This window comes from Dendropsophus ebraccatus, chromosome 3 (assembly GCF_027789765.1).
Source record: "Dendropsophus ebraccatus isolate aDenEbr1 chromosome 3, aDenEbr1.pat, whole genome shotgun sequence".
Taxonomy (NCBI): Eukaryota; Metazoa; Chordata; class Amphibia; order Anura; family Hylidae; genus Dendropsophus; species Dendropsophus ebraccatus.
The window spans coordinates 190,230,154-190,254,558 of NC_091456.1; the positions used below are offsets into that span (position 1 = coordinate 190,230,154).

General features: G+C 45.4%; 1 protein-coding gene across 1 annotated transcript in view; it reads left to right on the top strand.

Moving 5' to 3' along the window:
* The window catches only part of LOC138786615 (zinc finger protein 585A-like), a 33,687-nt gene extending 24,643 nt beyond the window's left edge, over positions 1-9,044 (top strand). Inside the window, exons 7-10 of the mRNA XM_069963595.1 lie at positions 1,159-1,261; positions 4,578-4,633; positions 5,471-5,798; positions 7,810-9,044. Of these exons, the coding sequence (XP_069819696.1) occupies positions 1,159-1,261; positions 4,578-4,633; positions 5,471-5,798; positions 7,810-8,915 (1,593 nt within the window). The 3' untranslated portion in view covers positions 8,916-9,044. The remainder of the gene's footprint in view (positions 1-1,158; positions 1,262-4,577; positions 4,634-5,470; positions 5,799-7,809) is intronic.
* Positions 9,045-24,405: the final 15,361 nt, after the last annotated feature.

The window sequence follows — 24,405 nt, forward strand, 5'->3', positions numbered from 1 at the left end:
GCCTTTAAGTGCTCCCAGAGTTTCTTCCAGACACAGCACAACTCTGGTCCCTAGTGTTGGTGAAGTTTTTTAGCTTATTACCAAATCACAGCTGAACTGGAGACAAAGGTTTGTTGTTTGCTGGACAAGTTGTACTTTTTCTTCCCGTTCTTTATTATACATTGTATCCTCTACTTTCTATTCATCTCTCCAGGATCCTCTGCTGATATCTTCTATATAAGAGACCGACCCATCAACCATGGAGAGAGACAGAGACAAGATGGCCGAGAGGATAATAACCCTCACCCTACACATACTCTTCCTGCTTACTGGGGAGGTGAGGGATTCTGGGAGTGATGTCATCATGACATCATTCTTATTTATGGAATAACAGATGGATAGGACTGGAGAGGTGAGGGATTCTGGGAGTGATGTCATCATGACATCCTTATCTATGGAATAACAGATGGATAGGACTGGAGAGGTGAGGCATTCTGGGAATGGATGGAGTGATAGTAATGTGTCTCTCCATACACAGGATTACACAGTAGTGAAAAAGTCCTCTAGTGGGCGCTGTGGGGCCCCTGGGTGTGAAGGATGGGGAAGAACCCTGAGCCCAATCCCGGGGCCCCTGATACATGAGGAAATGGAGGAAGAGAAGATCCTAGAAGTCACCAACAAGATGGTGGAGCTGCTGAGTGGAGAGGTGAGACTGTGGCTGCTGGGAATGCTGGGACATTATACAGTAACACCACTGGAGGGGTGGGGGGGATGACTGTGTGATCATTGTGTGTGTCAGGTTCCTATAAGGTGTCAGGACGTGGCGGTCTATTTCTCCATGGAGGAGTGGGAGTATGTAGAAGGACACAAGGATCAGTACAAGGATGTGATGCTGGAGGATCAGCAGCCCCTCCCATCAGCAGGTAATAGACAGGACTATATACACACCTCCTCTCTGTATTATCTGGATGGAAAGAATGAATTCAGTCTCTGTATGTGTTCCCTCCAGTCAGATCCAGTAAGAGAACAGCACCAGAGAGATGTCCCCGTCCTCTTCTCCCACAGGATCAGGATCAGGATCAGGTAGATGGAGATGTTCCCTATGATCTGTACATCCCACCTGACTTCTCCTACTGTCTGATGACTTTTACAATATTTCTCTCACATCTTATGAATCAGGGGGAAGATCTAATTGAGATCAATGCTCCAGATATGACCGTAAAAGAAGAAGAAGAGACAGATGACAGCAGTGATGAGCAGTATAAGGAGGACATCACTACAGGTAACCGCCCAGGTGAGTAGTGACCACTAAATGCAGAGAACAGTCACACCTTCTCCTCAGTCACCGGCTGTAACTATTCTGTGTGGAATATTATAAGCTCTGTGTCCTGTCAGTTTTCCAGCTATATAATCATTCAGCCTAAATTCTTTTTTTTTTAAACTGTTTATTTATTTATTTTTTCATTTTATAACGACAATACAGACAAAATAAGAACATCTGAGCAGTTAATAAGACATCTTGTGAAAGCAGCATAGCAAACATTCAGGGAAGGCCTCTCTCAGTGAAACAACAGTAAAATATGGTACCATTGTATGATAGCATGAGAAAACAGCAGAGGAAAAAACAACATAGCCACCATATATATACACTCACCGGCCACTTTATTAGGTACACCATGCTAGTAATGGGTTGGACCCCCTCTTGCCTTCAGAACTGCCTCAATTCTTGGTGGCATAGATACAACAAGGTGCTGGAAGCTTCCTCAGAGATTTTGGTCCATATTGACATGATGACATCACACAGTTGCCGCAGATTTGTCGGCTGCACATCCATGATGCGAATCTCCCGTTCCACCACATCCCAAAGATGCTCTATTGGATTGAGATCTGGTGACTGTGGAGGCCATTTGAGTACAGTGAACACATTGTCATGTTCAAGAAACCAGTCTGAGATGATTCTAGCTTTATGACATGGCGCATTATCCTGCTGAAAGTAGCCATCAGATGCTGGGTACATTGTGGTCATAAAGGGATGGACATGGTCAGCAACAATACTCAGGTAGGCTGTGGCATTGCAACAATGCTCAATTGGTACCAAGGGGCCCAAAGAGTGCCAAGAAAATATTCCCCACACCATGACACCACCACCACCAGCCTGAACCGTTGATACAAGGCAGGATGGTTCCATGCTTTCATGTTGTTGACGCCAAATTCTGACCCTACCATCCGAATGTCGCAGCAGAAATCGAGACTCATCAGACCAGGCAACGTTTTTCCAATCTTCTACTGTCCAATTTCGATGAGCTTGTGCAAATTGTAGCCTCAGTTTCCTGTTCTTAGCTGAAAGGAGTGGCACCCGGTGTGGTCTTCTGCTGCTGTAGCCCATCTGCCTCAAAGTTGGACGTACTGTGCATTCAGAGATGCTCTTCTGCCTACCTTGGTTGTAACGGTTGGCTATTTGAGTCACTGTTGCCTTTCTATCAGCTCGAACCAGTCTGCCCATTCTCCTCTGACCTCTGGCATCAACAAGGCATTTCCGTCCACAGAACTGCCGCTCACTGGATGTTTTTTCTTTTTCGGACCATTCTCTGTAAACCCTAGAGATGGTTGTGCGTGAAAATCCCAGTAGATCAGCAGTTTCTGAAATACTCAGACCAGCCCTTCTGGCACCAACAACCATGCCACGTTCACAGGCACTCAAATCACCTTTCTTCCCCATACTGATGCTCGGTTTGAACTGCAAGAGATTGTCTTGACCATGTCTACATGCCTAAATGCACTGAGTTGCCGCCATGTGATTGGCTGATTAGAAATTAAGTGGTAACGTGCAGTTGGACAGGTGTACCTAATAAAGTGGTCGGTAAATGTATATGCAATGATGGTCAACATGGATGACCCTAGAATCATGTCGACTATTGCTTGCCCTACAAATGTGTTAACATACTCAGCAATTGACATAAGGGTTTCAAAAGTAGTAGGCTTGGAAATAGGTCCTGTCCCATAGAGATCCTCCAACCAACGGGCCAATATGGCGTAATAGGGGCGTGCTTGAGGTGGGAAAGAATATCTATCACAAAGCTTGTCCAAAGGCAGCAATTCCCTCTGAAAAACATATACAACATCCGCCAGATGGAAAAGCTTTGCCGCCTACCAAGGTCTAATCATATGACCCATCATACTTTCAGGAATAGAGGGATTATAGAGGATAGGGACCAGCGGAGTACGGAAGGATCTCAATGGGAACAGCTGGTTAGCCTTGACCCACATATCTCTTGTAAGCTTCATAGGGCCTAAGAGCGAAGGCCCAGGCTGGTCCAGAGAAGGAGACCAAAGCAAGACACACGGATGAGTCGGGGCCAACCACAATTTTTCAATTTCGAACCACCTCAAGAAGGCCTGGAGGGTCGTCCAAGAGGGAACCCGATGCAAATGGGTTGCCATTTAACAATCAGGAACCCCCATAACCCCCCAGTGGTCTTGGAGAGCATGACTGAGCTAGGGATCCTATGTCGACCTTTATTCCATATGAGCCTAAACAGGGTAGACTGAACATTTTTTAAGGCATTTTTTGGGCAGAACGGACATTTTAACCGCCGCGATCCTTCCAATTAAAGGGGTAGTGCGGCGCTAAACAATTATTCACAAAATAACACACATTACAAAGTTATACAACTTTGTTATGTGTGTTATGTATGTGAATGGGCCCCCTTCCCCGTGTTTCCCCCCCACCTACGCTAGAACCGGAAGTGTTGGAGCATTATACTTACCGCTTTCGCTTCGACCCCCGTCCGCCATCTTGTGACAATGACGTAGTCATGCCGGCCCCCCTCTGCTGCGTCATCAGGTGCTCAGCCGTGATTGGCTGATCTTAGCTGTGCTCAGCCAAGGCTGGGTCCTCTTGCGTCTAGGTTGCACTTGAGACCAAATCTGAGGTGGTGGAGGAGAGAGGGACCATCTCCCAATGAGGCAGGTCTGGTACCGGCAAATCCAGGGAGTAACAGAAATTCTGAAGATCCGCAGCAGTGCGAAGGGTAACCGAACGACCATTTTTACGAGGTATGAGACTGAACGGGAAACCCCATCCATTAGAGTCTCTAAGCATTTGCAGAAGGGGCCGCAGCAAACGTCTCTTCTGTAAAGTGACCCAAGAAAGGTCTGGCATTAGTTGGACTGGAACATCTGCAAACTCAATGCGTTCAAGCCCTCGCGCTTTCGCCATTATATTCTCTTTCAGTGCGTAGTCGGTTATGCAGCAAATGATGTCTCTGGGTTGTAAAGTTTTATCCTTAGGGTGCAGGGCCCTGTGGGCACGATCCATGTTTATGACATGGTCAGCAGGGGCTGAGAGGATCGTATTGAAAAGAGATGTGAGAGTGGTCTGTACGTCCTCATCTCCCTCCGCCTCGGGCACACCTCTCACACGGATGTTGTGTCTGCGCCATCGGTTATCCAAATCTTCTAGGTGGCGCTGGTAATCACAGAGGGCACCATGCTGAGCCACCACAGTAGTATGTAGGTCAGCAACATGTGCTCGGGTAGCATCATGTTCTTCCTCAATATTATCCACTCTCGCGATATGGTGTCCTTCCGAATTGCAGTTATTTCAGATCTACAAGCTCGGACCTCCTGTATAAGGGAATTGAAATCATCCTTAGTAGGTATATTTTGCAGGCATTGGTGCCAGTTGTGATCTGCAGGTGGAGCAGGCAGAGTAGAGTCCTCAGGGTCTGAGGCAGAGGATCTGTTAGACCACCAAGAGTCAGTTTGTGCCCCTGTTTCTTTAGCATGTTTGGACATATGGGGGCCGTCTCCTGTGTCCTTTAAGAACCAATTTGGCAGTGAAGAGAGAGGTCTGGCTGGATGAGTTACAGGGGTCCCTTTATTCTTTCCTTGCTGCCTTTGAGGGAGTGGGGGCTTCTCTACACCCAGAGGAGAGTCTGCAGGTTTAGGGGTGGAGGAAGATGGAGGCTCTGCAGCACCCATAGTACCTGGTGAGGCAGCTTGTGCACCCGTCTCAATGTTGGACCGGACTTCTGAAGCGTAAGTCTGTCGCATTGGGGACCGCGAGGAGCGGGTCGGGGAGTCTCCCGGTGTCATGTCCCCCTGCCCCTCTGACCTGTGAGAGTCCTCACTGCTGCCAGAATGTGCCAGGGAGGAAGAGGGAGAGCCCTCAGTCTGTGCTGCACGCTGCCGGCGTCCAGGGGGGCAGTGGGAAGCGGACCCACGGAGCTGAAATGGATGCGGGACTTCTGCGATCCCCTCTTGGACATCTCTGGGCTGAGGTAGAGTGCGGGTGAACGAGTTATCCCCCGTTATAAGCCATTCCCCAGGCAGAGCTCAGAGCTGTGCGACTGCTCACTCCAACATCCCCCCCCAGCCTAAATTCTAATATACACCATATTGTCCCAGCAGACAATAAATCACTATCAGTCTCATGCTGCTGCATCTATAGTGACTGACTGCTCAGAAATCACATCTTGTTATGCATCAGAGATCCCACACAGGGGAGAAGCCATTTTCATGTTCAGAATGTGGCAAATGTTTTACTAAGAAATCCCATCTTGGTAGGCATCTGAGAGCTCACACAGGGGAGAAACCATTTACATGTTCAAAATGTGAGAAATGTTTTTTTTTTCAGAAAACAGACCTTGTTGTGCATCAGAGAACTCACACAGGAGAGAAGACATTTAAATGTTCGGATTGTGCGAAATGTTTTAATCAGAAGTCTGATCTTGTTAAGCATCAGAAAACTCACTTAGGGGAGAAGCCATTTTCATGTTCTGAATGTGGGAAATGTTTTACTGAGAAATCCCATCTTGGTAGGCATCGGAGAGCTCACATGTTCAGAATTTAAGAAATGTTTTTTTTCGGATAACAAACCGTGTGCATCAGAGAACTCACACAGGAGAGAAGCCATTTTAATGTTTGGATTGTGCGGCCAGAGATATCAGCAGAGAGCACTGTGTCAGGCTAAAAATAAAACAACAATTCCTGTATGACATGCAGCAGCTAATAAGTTTGGGAGGACTTGAGATTTTTTAATAGAAGTAAATTACATATCCATATAACTTTCTGACACCAGTTGATTTGAAAGGATTTTCGCTGGACAACCCCTTTAATGAGGGAGATTAATCAAACATGGTGTAAAGTGAAACTGGCTCAGTTGCCCCTAGTAACCAATCAGATTCCACCTTTCATTTTCCAAAGAGTCTGTGAGGAATGAAAATTGGAGTCTGGTTGCTAGGGGCAACTGAGCCAGTTTCACTTTATACCATGTTTGATAAATCTCCCCAAATCTTTCTAAAACAGAACTTCTTGTATTCCCTCCCTCTAACCAACCTAAACCCGACATCTCCCTCTCAGTCTGTGGTACTAGCATCACTCCTGTATATCAAGCTCCATGTCTGGGGGTTATGCTGGACTCAGATCTATCTCTTACTCCCTATATCCAAGCTCTTGCAGCTCCTGTCACCTACATCTCAGAAACCTCCCAGAATCCGCCCATTTCTCACCACTGACACAGATCAGACTCTGACTGTCACCCTGATCCCTTCTCGTCTTGGCTACTGTAACTCCCTACTAATCGGTCTTCCATTCTCTAAGCTCTCCCCTCTCCAGTCTATCCTGCATGCAGCAGCCAGGCTCATCTTCCTCTCCAGCCGTTACACTGATGTCTCCTCCCTTTGCCAGTCACTCTCACCAATAAAGCTCTCCACAACTCTGCCCCTCCATACATCTCCTCCCTCATCTCCACCTCCCATCCTACCCGCACTCTACGTTCTGCTAATGACTTCTCTCGTGCTGCACCAGTTCTCTGGAATTCATTACCCAAAGATCTCAGACTTATTTCCAACACTCACAGTGTCAGACATGTCCTGAAGACTCATCTCTACAGTGTTATAACATTCCCTAATCTTGTCTTCCCTCTGCTATCCCCTCGCCTTCTACCCTATATCTCCTCTTGTTCCAGGTATGTATTACCTGTACTCAGACATTGGCCGGTGACTGGCTCACCCAACACTTATAGACACTTTCTGACTCTATGTATAATGGCTGGACCATCGGCAAATAAAGCACTTGTTGCGTCTTGTGTCCGTCCCCCCCCCCCCCCCCCCCCAGTCCTCCCAGTCTGTAAGCTCTTGCCAGCAGGTCTCTCACATCCTTTGTATCTGTACTTATATATATATTAATAATTTAATTCTGTAACATGTAAATGTAACCTCTGTATTCTGTGTGTATAAAAAAAAAACAACAACTTTAGAATCTGTTGGTGCTGTACAGATAAATATTACTTTCAATTTGAAACAAGTTTCCGTTACTTTTCCTACTAAGGACGTCATCTCCCCGGCCTCCAGCTTCTAGATTCTCCTCCCTGACACTTCCTGTGGATCAGATCTGATCATTCTTATTATGTTACATAAAAAAGAAAAACTTTCCATGTCTGCAATATGTTTAAAGAGGATATACCACCAGGTACATCCTCTTGAATTTAACAGACCGATAGAACAACGCCGCCAAGGGGAAGCAGGTGCCTCGGTCCATTTTTTTAACCGCGGCCCGGTTCCCGTGTATGGCGCCGTTCTATCCAGCGGTAACGGGCCGTGCTGAAGCACTGGAGGTCGGCCGGCCCACCCTCAGTGGGAGGGAATTCCCTCCCCTCTATGACGCGGCTTTATTAGAATCAATGGAGCCGCGTCATAGAGGGGAGGGAATTCCCTTCCACTGGGAGGGAATTGGTCTGTTAAATTCAAGAGGATGGTACCTGATGGTACATGCTCTTTAAGGTTCTATTACTCCAAAATAAGAGAAATTGTGTTTTCTCCTTTGCAGATGATTCTACCAGGAGCTCAGGGGGACATCAGATCTCCTCAGAGGATCATATCACACAAGATACATATGAGGAGCCGTCCACTATCCCAGATACACCCTCAGCCCCTCACAGCAAAGATCTCTCATCTCATCCTGTTATACAAGTCCCATCTTCTGCTCCATCACAGCAAGCTGACATTTACAGAGAAGACGATGGACATCAAAGAGAAAATACAAGAAAGCCTCAGTTTTCAGATTTACAACATAAAAAATATCTTAGAGAGGAGAAGCCATTTTCATGTTCAGAATGTGGTAAATGTTTTACTCGGAAATCAGTTCTTAGTAAGCATAATAGAATTCACACAGGGGAGAAGCCATTTTCATGTTCTGAATGTGGGAAATGTTGTAATCAGAAATACCATCTTGTTAAGCATCAGAGATCCCACACAGGGGAGAAGCCATTTTCATGTTCAGAATGTGGCAAATGTTTTACTGAGAAATCCCATCTTGGTAGGCATCTGAGAGCTCACACAGGGGAGAAACCATTTTCATGTTCAGAATGTGAGAAATGTTTTTGTCAGAAAACAGACCTCGTTCTGCATCAGAGAATTCACACAGGAGAGAAGCCATATTCATGTTCAGAATGTGGCAAATGTTTTACTTATAAGTCAGTTCTTGTTAACCATCAAAGAATTCACACAGGGGAGAAGCCATTTTCATGTTCGGATTGTGGGAAATGTTTTACTGACAAATCCCATCTTGTTAGGCATCTGAGAACTCACACAGGGGAGAAACCATTTTCATGTTTAGAATGTAAGAAATGTTTTTTTCGGAAAACAAACCTTGTTGTGCATCAGAGAACTCACACAGGAGAGAAGCCATTTAAATGTTTGGATTGTGTGAAATGTTTTAATCAGAAGTCAGAACTTGTTACGCATCAGAGAACTCACACAGGAGAGAAGCCATTTTCATGCGCTGTATGTGGGAAATGTTTTAATCAGAAATCACATCTTGTTAAGCATCAGAGAACTCACACAGTGGAGAAACCATTTTCATGTTCAGAATGTAAGAAATGTTTTAATCAGAAGTCAGATCTTGTTAGGCATCAGAAAACTCACACATGGTAGAAGACATTTTCATGCTGAGAATATGGGAAATATTTTAATTGGAAAAGAAAAAGGGAGAAGCCATTTTCTTGTTCACAATGCTGTAAATGAATGTAATAAATTCTAAATGATTATGAAGGAAAATCCAAATTTTAAAGTAAAATAGTTTACTGTATTGTATAAGTAACTGTACTCACTGCACTTACTGACAGCAGCTCCCTGTGTACCCCATAGAGCTATAATCAGGCTCCCCTCCACCAGGCTGTGCCGTCCTGCTCTGTGGTGATTCTGTCCATAAGATGGCCTTACCTATGCCCCTCCCCAGTGTCCTCCATAGACCTATACAGGCTTTAATGGGCCAAAAATAACACATTTTGGACACTATAAGACACATATAGGATGGAAGTAATAGAGAGGAGCAGCTGGAGGGGAAAGGATAGAAGTGAGAAGTGTTGTGTGCAGGAGATGGTGTCATACTACCTGCTGGACCTTTATTCCATTCATCATATGGAAACACTGACTACAAACATAAGGGAACAGTCCTAAAGCCTGGATAAAAAAGAAAAATAATCCTATCAACATAAACTGCTCAAAAAATACAAGGAACCCTCAGATAACCTCTCCTAGATCTGAGGGAATGAAATCTTCTCAGTGATACTTTGTTCTGTACAAAGCTGAATGTGCTGACAACAAAATCCCACAAAAAGGTGGCGGATGTTCTCCTGAGGGATCTCCTCCCAGACCTGGACTAAAGGATCCGCCAACTCCTGGACAGTCTGTGCTGCAACGTGACGTTGGTGGATGAAGGAGACATGATGTCCCAGATGTGCTCAGTGGGATTCAGGTCTGGGAAATGGGCGACAAGTCCATAGCTTCTCTGCCTCCAATGGCAGTCAGGCTATCTCTGGCAGCACATGGAGGGCTGTGCGGCCCCCATAGAAATGCCTTCGCTGCAGCAGGAACTGTGTCTTCTTGTCTTGCTTTTTCTGTTAAGACTGTGACTAGAAGGAACCACCCACCAGGAAGTAGACTCCCTTTTCTAGTGGCATACTAAGCTTCCCTATAATTGGCGGGGCTGTGTATGTGAGATAAAAGGGATAGGATAGGGTTAAAAAAAAAAAAAAAAAAAAAAAAAAAAGTGGTGAAGTAGTCTGCACCTAATGCTGCGTTTACACGGAACGATAATTCGCCCGATCGTACGATTAACGATGTCGGAGTAACGTTTTTTTTCATAACGATCAGATTTAATGATTGATTGCACGATGATCGGCCTGTGTAAAAGGCCCTGTAGTCTCTCATGTAAAGGGGTATTCACTCAATAATAAGTTTTGATATGTTGCTACCCATGGTGAGATAAACAATTCCTCCCATACTTGTTATTATCTATTCAGTCTATATATAACAATACCTGCATAGTGTTTGCAGCCCTGACTTCCTTGTTTTCTATGTCTGTGTCCGCTATCATTTGGGGGTCATGAGGGGCACTGAAGTCTGTGGGGTGTAGCAGACAGTATAATTTATTGCCACTGCATAAAATCTGCTGCTCTTCAATGCTGCCACCCTGAACAATAAACTTATTTCGCCTCATGGCAGAAGCGGCCCTGCTACTGTGTACACATACAGCTCAGCTACATGAACATTACACATATACACTCACCGGCCACATTATTAGGTACACCATGCTAGTAACGGGTTGGACCCCCTTTTGCCTTCAGAACTGCCTCAATTCTTTGTGGCATAGATACAACAAGGTGCTGGAAGCTTCCTCAGAGATTTTGTATCAAAAAACCGAGGGATATTCACAGCTCCTTAAAACGTATATTCATTTATTGGTACAACTTAAAAAAAGGCAAAAACATTAAAATCGCGCCGACGCGTTGCGGAGGAGACCCTCCTTAATCATGGCTGATGTATACTTAGACAATGAGTAACTTTATACTTAGCAAAAAAGTGTACCGCCTACATCCGGGTCCTGCCCCCAAGCCGGGAAAAGGGAGAGGGAGGGGGGGACAAGGGATCGGGATGCAGGAATCACGTGACGTACATTATATAAGCATGAAATAATAAGTATAAAGCAGTAAATGAAACAAGCAATAAAGGATCATGAACACATTAGTAAATAAACATTAAATCCGTTTTTTAGGTTCATGCCTCTGGGGAAGCGGGTTGCCAGGTGTAAAATCCAGTATGCCTCTCTTTTGCGTAACACCTGGACCCAGTCTCCACCCCTTTTAGGTTTGTTCACCTTCTCAATGGCCTGAATAGCAAAGGAACTAGTGTCACCCTCATGGCATTGGTGAAAATGTCTGGACAACCCGGACATGGCTCTGGGACCCCCAAAGGGGGGATCAACAGAGCGTATGTCATGGAGGTGCTCAGAAACTCGAACTTTAAGTTTCCTTTTAGAGGAACCGACATACTGTAATCGGCAAGTGGTGCAATGTGCTAAATACACAATATATGTAGTGTCACAATTAAGAAAACTACGTATTTTGAAAGTGCGTCCTGTGACATAAGAAGTAAAAGTAGATTGTTTTAGTGTAAAGAAACACATAGGGCACCTGGGAGCGGCACACTTGTGAAAACCGGTGGTTTTCAACCACACTGTGCCAATATGTGTGGTTGGAGTCTCGGGTAATGCAGAGGGGGACAGAATGTTGCCAAGGGTAACCCCTCTTCTAGCAACATATCTGACCCCTTGGGAAAGGATTTTGTCACATAGGTCATCCTGAAATAGAATAGGTAAGTACTTACGTACTAGATTGGTAATGGCCTCAAACTGGGGACTAAAAGCAGTAGAAAAAGTTAAATGATTAGTGTTCCCTCCAGTGGCTAGATGGGCATCATTGGGGCGACTGAGGGAGAAGAATATGCTACAGAGTGGAACGCCGCATTATCCACCTGTTCTTTTACCCTAATGAAGATCATTATAGCTAAAGGTGAGAGCAAACTGCTACCACTGGATACTAGCCTCAATGATCTTGAAATTACTTTACAAACTTTCCACGACAATCCACAATACAAGTCACTCATGGACAGCACCACAAAGTCCATCTCAGAATACGAAAATGACATTGTGGCTACCAAAAAGACCAAGTTCATGCGTGATCAGAAAGATTATTCCATGGACACAGTATACAGTTGGTGGGAGCAGAGACGTAACAAAAGAGCCCAATTGGAATCAGCCGGCACACCTGGACACAGACAAAAAACAGTTACCTTTGCTTCTACGGATTGCGAAACCTCAGACACGCAAACTGACCTCTCTGAACAAGAGGAGGCTTCCCTTTTACCTGCCCCGCAAAGAGCCCGCTCTTGGAGGAGATCGACACGAGGTAGGGGAAGCTCACAGTATGTCCCAGATGAGCCCCCAAACACACGTTCCCGTGTCAACAACCACAATGAACAGCCAAAAAACGAGCAAGGCCGAGGAGAGCAGGTAGGAAGCACCGGTCGAGGAATTCGCAACCGGCATCAGAGAAGGTAAAAACTGTTTTGTCTACTGATGTCTACAACCTCTCCGCCGGCATTCTCTCTAAGGAACATTTAAAAGCACTGTCACGAGGTCTGAATTTTGTTCCTAAAAAACCCTTTGATCTATATTCCACACTACAAGATGTCAATAAGTTCGTGCGCTTACTAACTGTTAAGAGACATTTTTTGTCTACAGACCGATTGTTACAACCCCTATGTGAACAGTCCAGTAAGGAATGTGATTTGAACGTGTTGGGCCAGAATCCCGTACCACCAAATTTACTATTCCAGGAACAACTGACATTCCAATCCTTACTGGACTTACAGGGGGAAAACCTGAACCACTCGGGTTCGGTAACTAATACCAGCAGGATCGCTATCCCCAATCCAGGTTTTTACCCTGTTCAGTCTAGAGCACCTATCATGGATGCTTTCCAAACCAAACTGGAGGAGGAACTCACTGCCCTTTCTAATCTGTCCTCTTTGGACCCTGGCAATGACAACCTCTCTAGGATGGAAAGAGTGGCACTTAGGGACCTTATGTCTAATCCATACCTGATCATCCGCCAGTCTGATAAAGGGGACTCAGTGGTGGTCCTCGACAGGGATCTGTATGTTCGTGAGGTTCTCCGCATCCTACATGATGATGCAACCTACAGACCCCTCTCGGGTGACCCCACTGAAAGTGTTAAATCCAAACTACTGGACATCATAGACACTGGCATTGAGGGGGGCTATATTGACAACAAACAACAGTCACATTTGGTACCTGAATTTCCTAGAGTCCCCATTTTCCATGCACTCCCTAAAACCCATAAGGAGGTGTTTCCTCCCCCCCTCCGCCCTATAGTGTCGGGCATCGGTTCCCTTCTAGAGCCGCTATGTGTCTGGCTGGATAGTTTACTCCAACCTCTAGCCACACGCAGTATAGGCTATATACGTGACAGCAAAAGTCTCCTGGCTAATTTTGATAAATTACCTTCCATACAGGGAGCATCATGGCTGTCATGCGATGTTGTTGCTTTGTACCCTTCTCTACCACATGACCTTGCTATACGGGCACTGTCCTTTCATTTGTTTAAGTACAGCAATTACGAGAAGGGTTTATGTGATTACATTCTTTTGGTCACTTTTTTTCTGTTGTCTAACAATTTTTTTCAGTTTGAAAACAAGTTTTATTTCCAAACCAGAGGCTGCCCCATGGGGGCTAGTTTCTCCCCGTCTCTGGCTAATATCTACATGGCGTATTGGGAGGAGATCGTCTTATTTACCGTCCACAATCCCTATCGGGGTCACATTTTGTGGTACGGTAGATACATCGACGATCTCCTCCTAATATGGGGAGGGGACAAGGACACAGCCCAAAATTTCGTCCACTACATTAATGGTAACACTTTAAACTTAAAATTCACATTCCAATATGAACCCTCCTCTATTCCTTTTCTTGATGTCACTCTTTCCTTTTCTGGGGGTAAGGTGACTAGTACACTATACAGGAAACCATCAGCAGGCAACGGCATTCTTCACGCTGAAAGCAGTCACCCCACACATGTAGTTAGAAATCTGCCAATAGGGGAATTTATACGTGCCAAACGCAACTGTTCGTCTGAACAGGGTTACCAAAAAACAGCATCGGAGTTAACCCATAGGTTGCGCATTAGGGGATATAGCAAACACTGCATTACAAGGGCTCGCAACATAGCAGAGAGTCATGACAGACAATACCATCTAACTGACCGACATCCACACACTAGTCGCCCCAATGATGCCCATCTAGCCACTGGAGGGAACACTAATCATTTAACTTTTTCTACTGCTTTTAGTCCCCAGTTTGAGGCCATTACCAATCTAGTACGTAAGTACTTACCTATTCTATTTCAGGATGACCTATGTGACAAAATCCTTTCCCAAGGGGTCAGATATGTTGCTAGAAGAGGGGTTACCCTTGGCAACATTCTGTCCCCCTCTGCATTACCCGAGACTCCAACCACACATATTGGCACAGTGTGGTTGAAAACCACCGGTTTTCACAAGTGTGCCGCTCCCAGGTGCCCTATGTGTTTCTTTACACTAAAACAATCTACTTTTACTTCTTATGTCACAGGACGCACTTTCAAAATACGTAGTTTTCTTAATTGTGACACTACATATATTGTGTATTTAGCACATTGCACCACTTGCCGATTACAGTATGTCGGTTCCTCTAAAAGGAAACTTAAAGTTCGAGTTTCTGAGCACCTCCATGACATACGCTCTGTTGATCCCCCCTTTGGGGGTCCCAGAGCCATGTCCGGGTTGTCCAGACATTTTCACCAATGCCATGAGGGTGACACTAGTTCCTTTGCTATTCAGGCCATTGAGAAGGTGAACAAACCTAAAAGGGGTGGAGACTGGGTCCAGGTGTTACGCAAAAGAGAGGCATACTGGATTTTACACCTGGCAACCCGCTTCCCCAGAGGCATGAACCTAAAAACGGATTTAATGTTTATTTACTAATGTGTTCATGATCCTTTATTGCTTGTTTCATTTACTGCTTTATACTTATTATTTCATGCTTATATAATGTACGTCACGTGATTCCTGCATCCCGATCCCTTGTCCCCCCCTCCCTCTCCCTTTTCCCGGCTTGGGGGCGGGACCCGGATGTAGGCGGTACACTTTTTTGCTAAGTATAAAGTTACTCATTGTCTAAGTATACATCAGCCATGATTAAGGAGGGTCTCCTCCACAACGCGTCGGCGCGATTTTAATGTTTTTGCCTTTTTTTAAGTTGTACCAATAAATGAATATACGTTTTAAGGAGCTGTGAATATCCCTCGGTTTTTTGATACCTTCCATACGGGTGACGGCCCGCAACATTATTTTCCACGCGCTCCTGGGGAACTGCATGACATTATAACCACGTATTGCCAAACGGGGTGAGCTGAAGTCTCCTTTCTCTATTATAACTCAGAGATTTTGGTCCATATTGACATGATGGCATCACACAGTTGCCGCAGATTTGTCGGCTGCACATCCATGATGCGAATTTCCCGTTCCACCACATCCCAAAGATGCTCTATTGGATTGAGATCTGGTGGCTGTGGAGGCCATTGGAGTACAGTGAACTCATTGTCATGTTCAAGAAACCAGTCTGAGATGATTCTAGCTTTATGACATGGCGCATTATCCTGCTGAAAGTAGCCATCAGATGTTGGGTCCATTGTGGTCATAAAGGGATGGACATGGTCAGCAACAATACTCAGGTAGGCTGTGGCGTTGCAACGATGCTCAATTGGTACCAAGGGGCCCAAAGAGTGCCAAGAAAATATTGGCCACACCATGACACCACCACCACCAGCCTGAACCGTTGATACAAGGCAGGATGGATCCATGCTTTCATGTTGTTGACGCCAAATTCTGACCCTACCATCCGAATGTCGCAGCAGAAATTGAGACTCATCAGACCAGGCAACGTTTTTCCAATCTTCTACTGTCCAATTTCGATGAGCTTGTGCAAATTGTAGCCTCAGTTTCCTGTTCTTAGCTGAAAGGAGTGGCACCCGGTGTGGTCTTCTGCTGCTGTAGCCCATCTGCCTCAAAGTTCGACGTACTGTGCGTTCAGAGATGCTCTTCTGCCTACCTTGGTTGTGACGGTTGGCTATTTGAGTCACTGTTGCCTTTCTATCAGCTCGAACCAGTCTGCCCATTCTCCTCTGACCTCTGGCATCAACAAGGCATTTCCGCCCACAGAACTGCAGCTCACTGGATGTTTTTTCTTTTTCGGACCATTCTCTGTAAACCCTAGAGATGGTTGTGTGTGAAAATCCCAGTAGATCAACAGTTTCTGAAATACTCAGACCAGCCCTTCTGGCACCAACAACCATGCCACGTTCAAAGGCACTCAAATCACCTTTCTTTCCCATACTGATGCTCGGTTTGAACTGCAGGAGATTGTCTTGACCATGTCTACATGCCTAAATGCACTGAGTTGCCGCCATGTGATTGGCCGATTAAAAATTAAGTGGTAACGTGCAGTTGGACAGGTGTACCTAATAAAGTGGCCGGTGAGTGTACAGCTCAGCTACATGTACATTACACACATACAGCTCTACTGTGTACACATACAGCTCAGCTACATGTACATTACACATATACAGCTCAGCTACATGTACATTACACACATACAGCTCTACTGTGTACACATACAGCTCAGCTACATGTACATTACACATATACAGCTTAAGGCTGGGTTCACACTATGTATATTTGAGGCTGTATTTGGTCCTCAAGTCAGGTCCTCATAGCAACCAAAACCAGGAGTGGATTGAAAACACAGAAAGGCTCTGTTCACACAATGTTGAAATTGAGTGGATGGCCGTCATATAACGGTAAATAACTGCCATTATTTCAATATAACAGCCGTTGTTTTAAAATAACAGCAAAAATTTGCCATTAAATGACGGCCATCCACTCAATTACAACATTATGTGAACAGAGCCTTTCTGTGTTTTCAATCCACTCCTGGTTTTGGTTGCTATACAGCCTCACAAATACAGCCTCAAATATACATAGTGTGAACCCAGCCTTAGGCTGGGTTCACACTATGTATATTTGAGGCTGTATTTGGTCCTCATGTCAGGTCCTCATAGCAACCAAAACCAGGAGTGGATTGAAAACACAGAAAGGATCTGTTCACACAATGTTGAAATTGAGTGGATGGCCGCCATATAACAGTAAATAACGGCCATTATTTCAATACCACAGCCGTTGTTTTAAAATAACAGCAAATATTTGCCTTTAAATGACGGCCATCCACTCAATTACAACATTATGTGAACAGAGCCTTTCTGTGTTTTCAATCGACTCCTGGTTTTGGTTGCTATACAGCCTCACAAATACAGCCTCAAATATACATAGTGTGAACCCAGCCCTACTGTGTACACATACAGCTCAGCTACATGTACATTACACATATACAGCTCAGCTACATGTACATTACACACATACACAGCTCAGCTACATGTACATTACACACATACAGCTCAGCTACATGTACATTACATATATACAGCTCAGCTACATGTACATTACACATATACAGCTCAGCTACATGTACATTACACATATACAGCTCTAGGCTATGTTCACACTACGTATATTTGAGGCTGTATTTGGTCCTCAAGTCAGGTCCTCATAGCAACCAAAACCAGGAGTGGATTGAAAACACAGAAAGGCTCTGTTCACATAATGTTGTAATTGAGTGGATAGCCGTCATTTAATGTCGCAGTTATTTACCGTTATATGACGGCCATCCACTCAGTTTCAACATTGTGTGATCAGAGCCTTTCTGTGTTTTCAATCCACTCCTGGTTTTGGTTGCTATGAGGCCTGAAATATACCGCCTCAAATATACGTAGTGTGAACCCAGCCTAACTGTGTACACATACAGCTCAGCTACATGTACATTACACACATACAGCTCAGCTACATGTACTTTACACATATATACAGCTCAGCTACATGTACATTACACATATATACAGCTCAGCTACATGTACATTACACACATACAGCTCAGCTACATGTACATTACACATATACAGCTCAGCTACATGTACATTACACATATATACAGCTCAGCTACATGTACATTACACATATACAGCTCAGCTACATGTACATTACACATATACAGCTCAGCTACATGTACATTACACATATACAGCTCAGCTACATGTACATTACACATATACAGCTCAGCTACATGTACATTACACACATATACAGCGCAGCTACATATACATTACACACATATACAGCTCAGCTACATGTACATTACACATATACAGCTCAGCTACATGTACATTACACATATACAGCTCAGCTACATGTACATTACATATATACAGCTCAGCTACATGTACATTACACACATACAGCTCAGCTACATGTACATTACACACATACAGCTCAGCTACATGTACATTGCACATATACAGCTCAGCTACATGTACATTACACACATACAGCTCAGCTACATGTACTTTACACATATACAGCTTGAGGGTACAAACCCACTTGACGTATTTGCTGCGTGAATCAGTCTTAAAAATAAGCAGGCAAAACGCAGGTTGGCTTTATACAATTGTTCTGCGTTAAAATACGCAATTGCATATTTTTGAAGCGTGAAGCTTGTTGTTAGCAAAGCATCAGTTGTTAACAACCTGTGCGAAAAACGCATGTAGCTTCACACTTCAAAAATACGCAATTGCATATTTTAACGCAGAACAATTGTATAAAGCCAACCTGCGTTTTGCCTGCTTATTTTTAAGACTGATTCACGCAGCAAATACGTCAAGTGGGTTTGTACCCTTAGGCTGGGTTCACACTACGTATATTTCAGTCAGTATTGTGGTCCTCATATTGCAACCAAAACCAGGAGTGGATTAAAAACACAGAAAACCTCTGTTCACACAATGGTGAAATTGAGTGGATGGCCACCATATATCGGTAAATAACGGCCATTATTTCAATATAACAGCCGTTGTTTTAAAATAACAGCAAATATTTGCCATTAAATGGCAGCCATCCACTCAATTTCAACAGGCCCTTTCTGTGTTTTCAATCCACTCCTGGTTTTGGTTGCAATATGAGGACCACAATACTGACTAAAATATACGTAGTGTGACCCCAGCCTTACTGTGTACATGTAGTGTATAGGACTTTTCCCCTGGGGTTGAGCAGAGAATGGATCCTGTATTATACTGACATAGATTTATTAATATATTGGTAATTCTTTATTGTATTATAGAGAGGAGCCATGCTGGAGATGGGACATCTATATTATTCACACAGACCAGAGCAGGGAGTTACCATAGCAACACCAGCTGCCTCCTTAGTGTACTACACTAGCTAGGAGAACGGCCCAGAAAGAGGGCGGAGTTATAGGCAGTTGTGACAGTAATTTCCTGGTTAGTCGAGCGCAGCTGTGGCAGGAGTAAGGCTGGGTTTACACTGCGTTTTTTTATCCGTTTTTTTTATCCATTTAAAAAAAAAAAAAAAAAAAAAACGGATGAAAAAACCGGATGCATTGGTGTGCATCCGTTTTGATCCGTTTTTTCATTGACTTCCATTGTAAAAAAAAAAACGGCTCAAAACGGATCCATTTTTTTTTTAACGGACACAAAAGTAGTGTCAGCTACGTTTTTGTGTCCGTAAAAAAAAAAACGGATCCGTTTTTTTTACAATGGAAGTCAATGGAAAAACGGATGCACACAAATACATTGCAAAAACGCAGTGTGAACGCAGCCTAACATTCTCTGAGGGTCTACAACCTGTGAGGAGATTCGCTGGAGACAGCAACACAACTAATGGAGATAGTGCGGCCCATGGGACTTGTTGAGCCAAGGAGCTTGTTTTATTGATGAACTTACCCAGAGAGCGAGCCTGATCCACTTACTCATACCTCCCAACTGTCCCGGATCCGGCGGGGCAGTCCCGTTTTTTAGGGTCATGCCCCACCGTCCCCGGACAGCCCCATGTGTCCCGCTAGCTCCCCCGTACCCCAGTTACACTGGCAGAGCAGGAGACATCGGCTTCCTGCTCTGCTAAACCTCTTGTGGCTGAAGGCGTCATTCTGCCTCCAGCCACAAGAGGCCGCTCTCTTCCCCATAGCTCCGTCACATGAGTGACGTCACTCATGTACACAGAGCAGGGAGAAGAGACGCTGGAGGACAGAGGAGCTCAGCTGCAGAGGTGAGTGTATGGCTTTTGTTTTTTTACTGTACAGGGGGCATTGCCCACATGGGAGAGAGAAGGACTGCCTACCTGGGGGCAATGGCTACCTTAGGTGGGCTTACTACCAGGGGGCAATGGCTATCTGAGGGGGGGGGGGCTTAAAACCAGGGGACAATGGCAGCTGCATACTGCTCCACAACTACAACCCCCAGCATGTCCTGACAGCTGCATACTGCTCCACAGCTACAGCCCCCAGCATGTCCTGACAGCTGCATATTGCTCCATAGCTACAACCCCCAGCATTACCTGACAGCTGCATACTGCTCCACAGCTACAACCCCCAGCATGTCCTGACAGCTGCATACTGCTCCATAGCTACAACCCCCAGCATGTTCTGACAGCTGCATACTGCTCCACAGCTACAACCCCCAGCATGTCCTGACAGCTGCATACTGCTCCATAGCTACAACCCCCAGCATGTCCTGACAGCTGCATACTGCTCCATAGCTACAACCCCAGCATGTCCTGACAGCTGCATACTGCTACACAACTACAACCCCCAGCATGTCCTGACAGCTGCATACTGCTCCATAGCTACAGCCCCCAGCATGTCCTGACAGCTGCATACTGCTCCACAACCCTCAGCATGTCCTGATAGCTGCATACTGCTCCACAACCCCAAACTACAATCCCAACTGCAGCCCTCCAGATGTTGCAAAACTACCACTCCCATCAGGCCTGGATATCTAAAGCTTTGTCTGACCAGACATGATGGGAATAGTTTTTCAACAGCTGGAGGACTGCGAGCTTGACACAGACAATGCTCTGTGAGCTGCAGTTGGCTGTCTGGTACACTGTATACAGCTCAAACTGTACAGCACAGGACTGGATATAGGTTATCTCTACTGATTCATTGTATACGGGACTGGATATAGGTTCTCCAGGGGGCCTTAATACCAGGGTACAGTGGCTACATGGGGGGGAGGGGGGTTCATACCAGGGGACAATGGCTACATGGTAGGGGGCACGTACTATCAGGACAGGAGGCAATGGCTACATGGGAGGGGGTTGCTACTACCAGGGGACAGAGAGTTTTAGCTACTATATTGGGGAGGACAGAGGGGTCTTACTACTTTCTTATCTACAATATGAGGGTACTGAGGGGCCTAAGTACTATTTGAGGGTCCACAGCAGGCCTAAACACTACAGGGTGGCATAGAGTGAGCACTGTTACAGTGCAGAGCAATATAGATGGGGACTTTGTATAGATGTGAGGATGGTGCAAATACAAAAAGCCTAAAATATTTGTCTGGCAGATTCATGATGGACTGTACCAGATGGAGAAGAAAAGAAAAAGTAAGCAATTCCAATCAGAAAAGACGCCCCCTGTGAGTCACTGAATGTAGCTGTACTGTAATCACATATAAGGTGTAAAGAGCCTGTGCACCATTTGTATCTACCTCCATATGGGTCAGTGTAGTAGAGATACTGGTCTTTATATAGTGCAGGGGTACTTATCAACTTTTAGTGAAGGTCCACTTACCGGGGTCTATTGTCAGGTGAAGGTCCGAGCTGAACATCAGTAGGAAACTTGTTTTGTTACTTTTCAGAAACGTTCAACTATTTACATACAGAATTGATGCTTATTAGCGGGAAAACTGGTGTATTTTCTCTCTCACCAGCACTTTGATATTGGGTACAAAGGGGGTGACTGCCCTTGTATATAGCCCCCCTGTTGCTCCCCCAGTAGTATATAGGCACCCTGTGTGCTCTCCCCCAGTAGTATATAGTCCCCCCTGTGCGCTCTTCCCCAGGAGTATATAGCCCCCCTGTGCGCACTCCCCCAGGAGTATATAGCCCCCCTGTGCGCTCTCCCCCAGGAGTATATAGCCCCCCTGTGCGCTCTCCCCCAGTAGTATATAGCCCCCCTGTGCGCTCTCCCCCAGTAGTATATAGCCCCCCTGTGCGCTCTCCCCCAGTAGTATATAGCCCCCCTGTGTGCTCTCCCCCAGTAGTATATAGCCCCCCTGTGAGCTCTCTGCCAGTAATATATACTGTGAGCTCTCCGCCAGTAATATATAGCCCTCCTGCGAGCTCTCCCCCAGTAGTATATAGCCCCCCTGTGAGCTCTCCCCCAGTAGTATATAGCCCACCTGTGAGCTCTCCCCCAGTAGTATATAGCCCACCTGTGAGCTCTCCCCCAGTAGTATATAGCCCCCCGTGCACTCTCCCCCCAGAAGTATATAGCCCCCCTGTGCGCTCCCCCCAGTAGTATATAGCCCCCCTGGCCCCGCCCCCGGCTGATACGCGTTCTCGAGGGATGTCCCGGGGATTCCCCAGCAGAGCGCACACCAGTGACCTCAGTGTGCGCCACCGTCCTGTACTTCCGGTAGAGCAGGCCAGCGGCGTACACTGAGGTCACCGATGAGCGCTCTGCTGCGGAATCCCTGGGACATCCCCAGAGAGTGCGTATCAGCCGGGGGCCAGGCCGACACCGCCCTCCAACCCCACAAGTGTACTGAAATCTAAGGACAGTACGCCTATGGGGCGGGAGGCAGTGCGGTGGGGAGCGGGACACATGCGAACCGTCCCGGGACAGGCGGTTGGGAGGTCTGACCAGGGGTCTGGACAGCTGGCCTCCGCGGTCCGCCAGTTGAGGACCCCTGATATAGTGGATGTTATGTAGTAATGGCATGGAGGTATAAGTCATGATGTGGTGATATTTGTTTTTTATATAATGGTAATAGGTGACGTGGATATGAGGGTGTGGCTATGGGGAGGGCGTGGCTTTAAGGGGCATGGTGCATTGTCGTGACTGTCTCTCTTTCCTCCCAGCAAAAGTTGGGAAATAAGACTTACTCATCAAGGTATCACAATGAGGGACAACTCCTCCACATACTATTATATATCCTGGGAACTGAAACATTGTGGCTTATGGTGCGGCCCAGATACCCTAAAGGACTCCCATTCCACTGGGTTGTGGTTCACTACCTATCCAATTCACAAAGGGCGACTGCACATATACCACTATACCTCCAGATTAACAGCAGTGACCCATCTCTGGCAGTCGGCCATATTGAGAGATATTAAGCATAAAGAAACTGTTCAAGTTATATACTTCCTATACAAGTAACAGTCACTGTTGTACCTCACTGCTCCGACTCCCTGTTGTCTGATTTTCTCTGCACCTCATCACCATCAAGGGCTTCTCCATTATCACCTCAGGCAGCAGTAATAGAGAAGTCCCAGGAGGAACTACAAGTACCATAATCACCACACACCTAGGTACAGTCCCCTCTATAACCTCTGTGGCCGTATTTACCTCAGGAAGAGGGAGAGAGATATTACCACTCGGCCTGTGACAGGATATATCTTCATTTATTCATCATAACCTCCATCCTCCCTGATATCCGCTCACTACAGACTGCTACATATATATACAGCTCAGCTACATGTACATTACACACATATACAGCTCTACTGTGTACACATACAGCTCAGCTACATGTACATTACACACATACAGCTCAGCTACATGTACATTACACATATACAGCTCAGCTACATGTACATTACACATATACAGCTCAGCTACATGTACATTACACACATATATACAGCTCAGCTACATGCACATTACAGACATACAGCTCAGCTACATGTACATTATACATATACAGCTCAGCTACATGTACATTACACACATACAGCTCAGCTACATGTACATTACACATATACAGCTCAGCTACATGTACATTACACACATATACAGCTCAGCTACATGTACATTACACATATACAGCTCAGCTACATGTACATTACACACATATACGGCTCAGCTACATGTACATTACACACATACAGCTCAGCTACATGCACATTACACACATACACAGCTCAGCTACATGTACATTACACATATACACAGCCCAGCTACATGTACATTACACACATATACAGCTCAGCTACATGTACATTACACACATATACGGCTCAGCTACATGTACATTACACATATACAGCTCAGCTACATGTACACTACACACATATACAGCTCAGCTACATGTACATTACACACATACAGCTCAGCTACATGTACATTACACACATACATCTCAGCTACATGTACATTACACACATACAGCTCAGCTACATGTACATTACACACATACAGCTCAGCTACATGTACATTACACACATACAGCTCAGCTACATGTACATTACTCACATACAGCTCAGCTACATGTACATTACACACATACAGCTCAGCTACATGTACATTACACACATACAGCTCAGCTACATGTACATTACATAT